We start from the raw sequence: 10,884 nt of genomic DNA on the forward strand, positions 1-10,884 counted from the left end.
GAGACCTACGCCAGGTCACTAAAGAATTTCTCTGAAACCTAACAAGTGCTGGTGGAACCCAGAGGAAAGCAGTAGTGAACCAGGGTGTCTCCTACGTCGGCCTATCAGCTGGGCTGCTGTGCTGGGTGGCATATCCAGATGAAGAGAGGGATGACTCTGGGATGAAGACAGAGTATTCAGAGCTAATCTCCTCGCCTGCCAGCTTAAACAGACACCGGGAAGATTGTCCTCTGTCTGTTAAACCACAGTGGGGGCTCGGGATCCGGACCCTTTAAATGGAGAGCTGGTAAAATATCATTCTGGGTTTGACAGAGATCAAATCCTCTTACTGCTCCACAGACGCTCAGCCAGCTCCTCCTGCTTCATCCTCCTCAGGAAGTCCAGGGTGATCCTCAGAAATGACTCTCTGCTGCTCCTCTGCTCTTCATCCTCATCCTCCCTCTCACTCTCTGAGCAGGCTGGGTAATCTGGACTCAGGAGCTTCTTCATCTTCTTCAGCTCCTTCTTCATGAAAGTCACCATGTTGTCCTCCAGCAGCTGGAACAGAGAAACATCTGGAGTTGACTTTGAGCTGAAACTGAAGCCAGATTGAGATGTGAGTGTAAATGCAGTGCAGAGAGCAGGATGGACAACATGTGAAGCCAAATCACACTTCATGTGGGATCTCCAGCAGAAGCAGCTTCAAGCATCAGTGAAGCCTGGAAGCTGGATGAAGGTTGGACTGTTTCACTTTGGACCTGAATGGATCTAATAAGCTGAGTGTCTGTTTCATGTTTCAGCTGGAAGTCACAGCAGCTTCTTCTGTCTCATGATGTGACAGTAAAGTGTTGAATGGAGACGTGTTCTCACCATAAATGTGGAGTCCAGATGTCTTTGATGCTGAGGGGCGGAGCCACCAGGGAGAAGCTGGGAGCTCTGCTGGCTCACGCTGCAGAAACATGTTGACTTTGTTAAAGCTGCTGTGTGGTGTGATGAGGAATCCTGAGACAAACACTGATTCTCACCCCTCATCACCACTTCCTGCTCCACATTTAAAGGTTAAGGGTTCCTCCTTAGAGCAGTCACTCTTCATGGACACACAGCTGGATGGAAACCCAGAGTCAGAGCTAAAAACAAACACAACATCAGGAACAGACTGACTGGAACAATGGAAGATACATGGAAGAACTGAGACTTTGATTCTCTAAGTCAGACTTTGTGAAAATACTGTGAGGATATTTAATAGTTATAAACTGTAGTTCCACATTTAAAGTTACTCTACCAGAAAAACAATCTTCAAAATGTACTTCCCATAAAACATCTCCCTTCTGCAGAGAGAATAAACCAAAACACCAAAACAAGACCATCAACACTCATTTGGACTCATTTCCAACCTGCAGTTTCCCAAATCGATCCACCAAAGTTGATGTTTACAAACCAAACATCAAACTGTGTTGATGTTTCCTAACTGACATCATCTTGGGAAATCTGCCACAAGGGTTTCTGGGATATCAAAGATGGCGTCGCAGAAGCTGAAGCAAAATGATCAAGATTGGACCGATTCAGCCCAAAATAAAAGACTGGACTTTCTCAGAGAAAGAGGATTAGAACCTCCAGAATATTCTTAAATGTTGTGAAACTGATCATTAATCAGCAAGAGGTCAACACACTGGTATGTTCCTTTAAATTTAAATGCTGGAATTATGTGTTTGTGTGAGTGTCATGACCAATTCCATTCAGAAAGGTATTAATGTATCAGAGATCAACATCAACAACTGAAACTGGATCCTACATGTTTCATGTTTCCCAAATGGATTCTGGTCAAATAACTTTAAAGTTAAAAATCATTCAGTTCAAATCTTTTCCATCCCCCCCATCCCCCTCTCCTCTGGTGTTCCCCAGGGCTCTGTACTTGGTCCCACCTTCTTCATTGTCCATCTCCTCCACTTGTCCATATTTCTCATAAATACCTCATGAAGTTTCTTTGCTATGCAGACGACACTCAGCTCTACGTCTTCACCAAACCAACTTCACCCTCCCACCCACCTCCATCAGTGACTGTCTACAGGACATCAAGTCCTGGTTCTTCTTCAAATTGATCAAACTCAGCAGTGATAAAGAAGTTCTCCTCATATGATTCAGGTCCATTAAAGGTCCTAGTTTGTCCTCCATCATGGACAGCTCCTCTGGTTCCCCTCCAGTCAGGGTGAGGAGTCTGGGTGTCTTACTCGACAGCACTCTGTTATTTCCAACCCACATCAATAGAATGACTGAGTCAGCATATTTCCACCCTGGTAACATCAAGCACTGTTGCTCCTCCCTCTCACCCAGCAGCACCTCCACACTGCTCCACACCCTGGTCACCTCCACCTGTTTCCTTCTCTCTGCTCTCCCTCTCAAATCCTCCAGAAACTCCACCTGCTGTCAAATTCTTCAGTATGAATCATCATCAGAACACCTTCCATCCTTCACATGACACTGCTTCTCCAGAAACTCCACTGACTTCAGTTCAACAGCTTCACTTCACAATTCTTTTCCAGACATTCAAGTTCCTGATGAAGCTCCTCCCTCTGTACCTCATTGATCTCCTCTGTCCCTCACCCTCCTCCTTCACGTCTCACCAACGTCCACAGTACTTCTCTGACCTCCTCTCTCAGCCTCACTGACCTCCAGCCTGGATGAACATCAGGAGGTCCAGAGCCTTCAGCCAGCAACTCTGGAACTTCTTCTCAACCAACATCCAAATCATCCAATCACTGACAACTTTCAAATCTTGTCTTCAAACTTTGAAACCAGCAGATTCATCATCAAAATAGGACTTTTGAAAGAGTGTAGGATCAGACTTTGCTGGTCAGTTTGCAGTTTGGACTCTTGTACTAAAATACTGGAAGTGAATCTTAGAGTGAGCACAACTTCTCTCACTCTGGTTTGGAGGAAAGAAAAGAAAAGAAAGAGTTTCTTACTTTGTGTCTGAAGGTCCAGGTTCAGTACTGAAGTTTATTGGAAGATCTTTGGACCCGTCACTCTTCATAGACAAGCTGCTGGATACTGAAGACCCTGCTGTGTGTCTGAGCTTCTCACCTCTACACACACACACACACACACACACACACACACACACACACACACACACACACACACACACACACACACACACACACACACACACACACACACACACACACACACACACACACACACACACACACACACACACACACACACACACACACACACACACACACACACACACACACACACACACACACACACACACACACACACACACACACACACACACACACACACACACACACACACACACACACACACACACACACACACACACACACACACACACACACACACACACACACACACACACACAAAATGCTGTATTAGATCACCAGATCACACTTGGTTCTTCTCATTTCATTTCCTGTTTTCAACAAAAGAACTTTAATGTTATTTTCTTCTGGAAAAGTTTTCAGGACTTGATCAGTCAAAATATGTTTGATGAAAAAACTTCAATAACCTTCATGCTGACTCTGGACTTTTACCCTCCTCCTCCTCCTCCTTGAATCACCAACTCCATGTAACCCTCCTCTACAGACTGACGTCCATCAGACTGTCCATCACATCACTGGATTGGTTCCATTCAATTCCATTTGATTCAATTTGATTCAATTCAATTCATAGAGAACCACAATAATCTCAAGGTCAGTCACCAGATCTCAATCCAATAGAACCTGAATTTCTCCTCTTACAGATTAAACTTGGATTAGAAAGGCCCAGTCAGTCACCAGATCTCAATCCAATAGAACCTGAATTTCTCCTCTTACAGATTAAACTTGGATTAGAAAGGCCCACAAAGCAACATCAAGTGAGCGGCTCTGCGGTGAAGCCTGGAAGAGCATTAAAATAGAGGAAACCCAGCGAGCGCCTGCTGACGTCATGAGTTCACAACTTCAGCCAGTCATTGCCTGCAAAGGCTTTTCAACAAGTGTGAGAGATGAAGGATTGATTCTCTCTTATTTCATTGGTTCAGGGACTTTTGAGCCTCTGACATGAAGGGATTGTGTTCAAATCCTTTAGTTCCTCACATTGTTATGGGATGTTTTAGTTGAAGCCACTGAATTAAAGCTGAAGTCTGGAGGGTTTCATTTCTATTTCCTGTGGTAATATACAGAACAAAATGAGACAAACTTTGTCTCTGGACAAATCTTTGTGGACCAAACTGTAAGTTAGTGATGTGGGACGTTTGGACTTCAGTGTCATGTGGAGACGTCCACTTCCTTTAAACTCCCTGTTGGAAAGGTGACACTGCTCTGACCTTGGATCAGGTTAAGAGGAGTTAGAAACTCTGACCTGAAAGACAACACATGGTCTTCTAGTCTTTGTCCTTTCCACTGCTTGTCCTTGTGTCTTTCATGATCACATTGGGACTGATCATGGGGACGGTGGAATGTCTCTGCACCTCATGTCCTTTACTGCAGCTCTTTTTCTGCTGCCTGTTGAAATCACTTCAGCTCACTTTGGATGACTTGAAATCACTGAGCCTTGAGACGTATCAATACAGCAGAGCCACTTTTACTACATTTCATCTTTCTATGGAGTTTACATTTAGTGTCCATTCTTCTGTTTGCTGTTTGACTGAATGCAGGAGGGGGGGACGTCTCTTACCTGTCCACACACTCTGGTGGGTCTTCTTCATCCACGTCCCACATGTTGAGTCAGACAGAGAGAAACACACCAACCTGCTCAACACACACACACTCACACACACACACACACACACACACAAAACAGAGAAAGAAGAAAAACAAGAATCATAAATAATGAACAAACAGAGGAAATAAGATGAGAGAAGAAAATATAGAAACATGGAAAATACAACAATCAATAGGATTAATGTCAGTTGGAGGTTTCAGGGAAAAAAATGAAGCGGCTGGATGATAAATAATGAGATGATTGAGTCATGTGTGTGTGTGTGTGTGTGTGTGTGTGTGTGTGTGTGTGTGTGTGTGTGTGTGTGTGTGTGTGTGTGTTTTAGACTAACACAAACATGAGCCAATCAGAGTGAAGGAGGGCTGAAGCCCCGCCCACTGCTGAATGTTTTCAGAGTTTCTCCCTGGAGAAGAAAAGAAGTGAAGAAAGGAGTTAAATGGAGGATGAAATGTTTGTCCAACAGGTGAAGAAGAAGAAAGCAGCTGTCAGAGGTTTGTGATGGTGTGAATGAAAGAGAAAAAGAGAAGTTAGAAAGTCTTTTGCTCCGTTGTGGAAGCTTCTAAAGAGCTGACAGATTCTCACCTGAACTCTCTTCTCTTCTTCTTACAGACACTTTTCCACGTGTGAGGAAACTTGTGGAGAGAAGAAGCTGCTCTTCGTCCGTCTTCGTCTGTCTCAGTCTGTCTCTGATGTCTAACAACCTCAGCGTTCTCTGTCCTGCTCTCTCTGACACACCCAGAGGAGGAAGCAGGAAGTGGGGCCCAGTGGGGGAGTTGCTTTCACATAAATCACGTGTTTCCTCCGTTCTACTCTGGAAGAGCAGGAATGTGTCAGAGGGGAAGTGATGAAATATGAGCTCCTCTAGGCACAGAAATCACCATTATAAGAAGACAAGAATGTGTCTCATTCAAACACAATCATCAATATAAACGGTACAAACCACAAACTGTTTAAATTACCTGAAATATGTGGTTTGATGAAAACAAGACAATATTGTTAAACTATTGTAAAAACATTTGAACATAGCCTCTGTGATTTAGAGTCCAAGACGCCTGCAGATAACAGAATGTTGATTCTGAGAGTCTGAGAGTCTCAGACTCACACAGTTCAATGGTTCCTCAGGTGGCTCGCCGTCGGGTTTCCAGAACCTGGAGTCCAAATTCTGACCGAATGTCAGAATTTTCCTGGTCCAACCTTACAAGGCCTGGTGTATGAACGAAATAATATGCTCAGGTAACTTAAAGCTAACATTCCATGGCTTTAAATTAAAGTAAAAGTCTGTAAAAGTTTCAGCTTATTTGAACTTAATAAGCTGCATTCCAGCCGACATCACGCGGAGAGAAAAACATCACGGCTGCGCTTCAATTACGCCTCCAATTTACCCTTTGATCCACTAAAGTAACATAAAACAGCATAATTCTGCTATAATAGCTCTCCATGTCCATAAAACTAAATAAATAAATGGAGAAAATATCCTTAACATGAAAATAAGTTAGTTTTTCCCACTCACCAGGTCCCGTCCAGCAGTGTGCACCAACCACGTCACCAGAGCAAACCAGGTGGCAACAACAAGATTCCGATCACCTTTCTAAATATCCGAGAAACTGAGAACTCTTTCACTAGTTTCGTTGGCTCTTTTTCTCTTTCCTTCCAAGCTGCCAGCTCCGTGTCTGCAGAGCGTCTGGTATAGAGCAGCAGGAAGAAAACAACCCGGTTGGCTGCGCCTGGTCACATGGTCCCCACTGCGACGTGACTTCTTCAAAATAAGAGTCTAAATACATCTGAACCCCAAGAAAATAAAACAAAGTAAAATAAAATAACATGATTTATATCATTATTAATATAATCGCTTTTATTTAGTTCGGGCTTTATGGACCTGGGTTACACTTTGGTGCCTCATTTGTGTGGGAATGACGTCTCCCATCAAGACTAAAAGCCTTGAATACAGTCTTCTTCACTTTTATATTCTGTCTGCTTTTCACATTTCATATCATTTCACTGTAGATTCCACAGAATACTGAAGGACGGGGACTCAGGAATTTGGTCTCAACAGCTGATCAAGGTAAGATCAAATGAGTCTTGTTGAAGATGAACGTGACAGAAACTTTCAGTGACACCAACTACCTTAGTGATGACATGTTGGATTGATTTTACAGGCTCCAACATGAGGTGGAGGAGGAAGAGGTGTAGTTTGGAGTCAGAGCAGCAGACAGGATTGTTAAAACACTCCAGGCTTCAACATGAGGTGGAGGAGGAAGAGGTGCAGTTTGGAGTCAGATTGTTAAAACACTCCAGGCTTCAACATGAGGTGGAGGAGGAAGAGGTGTAGTTTGGAGTCAGAGTGGCTGCAGTCTGTCCCTCCCTCATCTTCACACTGATTGCTCTTCTTCATTCAGAACATTCACCTCCCTTCAGACCCATTAGCATGTATGAGGTTGTGGGTTCAATCCCCAGCATCTCCAAGCTTTATGTCTGACATCAAGAGCAGCAAGTAGTTTAATAGTGAGTTCCACTTTGTTCACACTGCAGGTCTTCATGATCAATTCTCATTTCTTACCAGGATCCTTGTTTTGCTGGATCATTTCCAATGTGACCATGTGGACCTGATCAGACTAGATGTTTTCAGGTCCCAGAGCGCAGAAGACAAGGTGAAGTCCCACAGAGCAGCTGTTTACACATGGAACGCTGCTCAGCAACAGGGTTGCCAGATGTGAATCACTGTTTCCAGCACAAACAACAGCAAACCCACACAACTACAGAGCTCCACCCTGTTTTCTCCACCTGTCCTGGTGGTTTTGATTGAACTGAATCAGTTGATGTAAGACAAGGAGGACAAGCCCTGAGCAGCATGTTTATATTAGCAGCAGTGGAGGATGGACGTGACCAGAGGGAGAGAGCAGTGAGAGAGGAAGAGTGGAATGAGGAGGGTGAAGGAGAATCAGATGAAGAGGATGATGATGTGGAGCAGGAAGAGAAGGTAAAGAAAGAAAAGAGGCCAAGAGAGAAGAAAGCAGTTCCACCTAGGACCAGACATCTCAGGTCACATCAGGTTGATTCCCCATGTGAAGCTGCTTTTAGCCTCCACATCTGGGTGGAGTGCGGAGTTTGTCAGAACCACTAGATTTTCCTCCTTCAGTAGCTGGGCAGTGTCCAGAGGATCAACCTGTGAGCCGCTGGCTGGACCATGTGGCTCAGCATGTGGTCCAGGCATGTGCCAGAGACCACTCTGATTTAGTTCCGTCTCACAAAATCCCACAGCAGTGCTGCAGGTGTTCCGCAGGTAAAGTGTCCTGCAGTGCTGCAGTGGCAGTGGATGGATTGGTTGATTCTGGGAGCCTGAAAGCAACTTTTCCCCACAAATTGAAAAGTCTTTAAATAAACATGAACATGAATCCAACATGTTGTTGTGAAGAGAAAACTGGAGGCAGACGCCTCACAGGAGCTCTTTCAACCTGGCATTGCTTCACTGGCAGCACAGGACAAGCTTCAACCTGTCCCTCCAAGCCTCCTGCACACAAAGAGGAGGCTCCGCCCCCATCGCTGCTGAGCCAATCACCAGGCCATGTTACATGCTGGCTCTGTCAGGCTCCCCAAGAGAAGATTCAGTCCCAGCTGACTGAGAGCCCAGGCAGCAGGACACAGGAAGGTGTCAGAAAAATACTCTTCGATAGCAGTCTGACAAATATACGGATGAGTGAAGAACAACACACACATCATACAGTTTTGACTTGCAAAGGGAGATGAAGTCTGACTCACTCAGCTTCCTGAATATCTCCGTCCAGCTTCAGTCTCCCTGCAGCTTTTATTCACACAGTTGGTTCACACAAGCATAGGCGTTTCCTGATCTAGTAATCATGAGTGACTCGCAATGCATTTCTCTCACCCGGACGTCAGTCTGCACAGACAGTTCCAGCAGATTAAGCGGTTTATCTAAGAACACACACACATGGTCCTTACACCCAGTGTTTCTCCACCAGCAGATCGGATTTATGCAGCACAACAATGTCTACAAACACATGAATTAATGATGATAGAGAAGATTTCTCTAACATCTGTAATAATGTGAGTGCACAGCTTTACACATTTAGAAAAAAAAACTTTTGGGATATTCAGAGCCTAATTCTCACACAGTATATCTGCCTACAGTACAAACTCAAGTCATCACTCTTGTTCTGATGGAAATGTCAGGATGAACAGGATGAACTATTGAGTTATATAGATCAAGCTGCAAATCACATAGTCTTGAAAAAGTTCTATTTTCTTAAACCTAACAGGCCAACATGCGATATTTGAACTTGATTCAAAGTACTGAGAAACTTTACTTTTTTTTTTACATTGTAAGTAGTAAATATTGTATGCATTAAAATAAATGTCAACATTTATTTCTCTTTCAAAGAACATAAGTATTAAAAAGTTCAAATATTTTGGGGTGTCATTTATCTCCAGACTAAAAATGACATTAAAGTATTTTTCATTCTTATGGAGACTCTTCAGAATAAAAGTTCCATTTGAAGAAGAAGCAGGTAACACTGCTACATGGACAATATCCAGTGATCAACTTAGCAGGTCCTCCTGAAGGAGAGTGTATTGATCTTCATTAAAGGAAACAACCAGGCTTCTGAGGACACACACTCTTCCTCCTGATGGTGAAGACATCAGACTGAAACAGGAGACGGACAACAGAGCAGTTTAGTCCCATTTAGAAGAGGACAAAGTCAGCATGAAGAGGACAGACTGTGTGAAGTGCAGGCAGCCTGATTTGACTTGTTTTCCACAGGAAGACTATCAACACTCTTAAAACCACACAAATGTACCTGGAGTTGTCATTTCTAGTATACAAGGGGTCGTTGGTGGGTGTACATGGAGTACAATGAATACACTGTCCAACACTGGAAATAACAACACTTCACAATCATTTATGGAAAGATACCTCAGACAGTTTGTCTTCTTCTCAATGTTCTCTTTCAAACTGTAAGAAAATCACAAACTGTAAAAAAATGGACTCTTCAGAACATAAAAATGATGAAAATGCTAAAATACTTAGCTCACAGGTGTGTTTAGTTACATAATCAGAGAGCGGCACAGTCCATCAATGTCTCATTACCGCCTGTGGATTCAATTCAGCAGATGAGAGAAACACCTCATGGAGATCAAAGGAGATCTAAGGAAATCAAAGGAGATCAGTGTCTGTTGCCATGGAGATGCTCCCTGCTCCGTGTTGTAGCTACCTGGTCTACCTAGTTACATCTTCATTTGGATTTTAAAAAGAGATTTCTGTCAAAATCAAGAAAATTAAAGTGAACATCACAATGAAAATAGGACTTTGTTCAAAAAGTTCTAAGTGAAGAAAGAAATCTTGTCAAATCAACGTATAAAAATGAATTTTGTGAAATTGAAGTTCTTAGATTGTTATCAACTGAATCAGTTCATTAAAGACAAGGAGGAAAACTCCTGAGGAGCTTGTCTTCAACCTTCACTATCAAAGCTTTGATTGTGTGTCTGGTTGCTGGAGCTGCTTTTCTTGGAAGGGTGTGGCTCATTTGTCCAAGAGTTGGTTTCTCTAAGTGGACATTCAATGATCAGGAGACTGAGTCTTTGAATAAAGGTTTGAAACTACTACTACTTTGAGTGGCTTCACCTGTCAAAGATGATAAAGAATATAGAGCGATGGTGAAGAAGACTTGAAGAAGTTTGTAGAATGGGACAGAAAAGTGTCTCTTGTTTGTGAGTGAGACGTGTCAGAGCCTGTTTGGCTTGTGTATCCTCACAATCAAGAGACACTAACTCACTATTAATCTACCTGCTGCTGTTGATGTGAGACATAAAGCTTGGAGATGCTGGGGATTGAACCCAGGACCTCACACATGCTAAGCATGCAATCTACCACTGAGCTACATCCCCTGTGTTGGTGGTTTTTATTGAACTGAATCAGTTCATGTAAGACAAGGAGGAAAAGCCCTGAGCAGCATGTGTCCCTCTCTCACCAGGACACTGTCCCTGTCTCACCAGGACACTGTCCCTGTCTCACCAGGACACTGTCCCTCTCTCACAAGGACACGGTCCCTCTCTCACCAGGACACTGTCCCTCTCTCACCAGGACACTGTCCCTCTCTCACAAGGACACTGTCCCTCTCTCACCAGGACACGGTCCCTCTCTCACCAGGACCCTGTCCCTCT

At 43.6% G+C, this 10,884-nt stretch overlaps 1 protein-coding gene across 8 annotated transcripts in view; it reads right to left on the reverse strand.

Moving 5' to 3' along the window:
- Positions 1 to 6,395, reverse strand: part of LOC308128323 (NACHT, LRR and PYD domains-containing protein 12-like) — a 365,314-nt gene extending 358,919 nt beyond the window's left edge. For 6 of the 8 annotated variants that reach the window (XR_013936556.1, XM_080494027.1, XM_080494024.1 and 3 more), the window contains exons 1-8: positions 6,218 to 6,372; positions 5,810 to 5,911; positions 5,290 to 5,513; positions 4,663 to 4,736; positions 2,943 to 3,062; positions 1,005 to 1,106; positions 850 to 928; positions 330 to 537 (exon numbers count right to left, since the gene is read on the reverse strand). Coding sequence is in view for 7 of the 8 variants with exons in the window: in XM_080494027.1 (XP_080350153.1) it covers positions 330 to 537; positions 850 to 928; positions 1,005 to 1,106; positions 2,943 to 3,062; positions 4,663 to 4,706 (553 nt within the window). In the remaining variant the exon portion in view is untranslated. Of the gene's footprint in view, positions 1 to 329; positions 538 to 849; positions 929 to 1,004; positions 1,107 to 2,942; positions 3,063 to 4,662; positions 4,737 to 5,289; positions 5,569 to 5,809; positions 5,912 to 6,217 lie in introns of all 8 variants that reach the window. The other 2 variants (XM_080494025.1, XM_080494026.1) reach the window with 2 other exon arrangements.
- Between the last annotated feature and the right edge of the window lie 4,489 nt (positions 6,396 to 10,884).

The sequence above is a fragment of the Lipophrys pholis genome (assembly GCF_963383615.2).
Source record: "Lipophrys pholis genome assembly, contig: SCAFFOLD_32, whole genome shotgun sequence".
In the NCBI taxonomy this organism is placed as follows: domain Eukaryota; kingdom Metazoa; phylum Chordata; class Actinopteri; order Blenniiformes; family Blenniidae; genus Lipophrys; species Lipophrys pholis.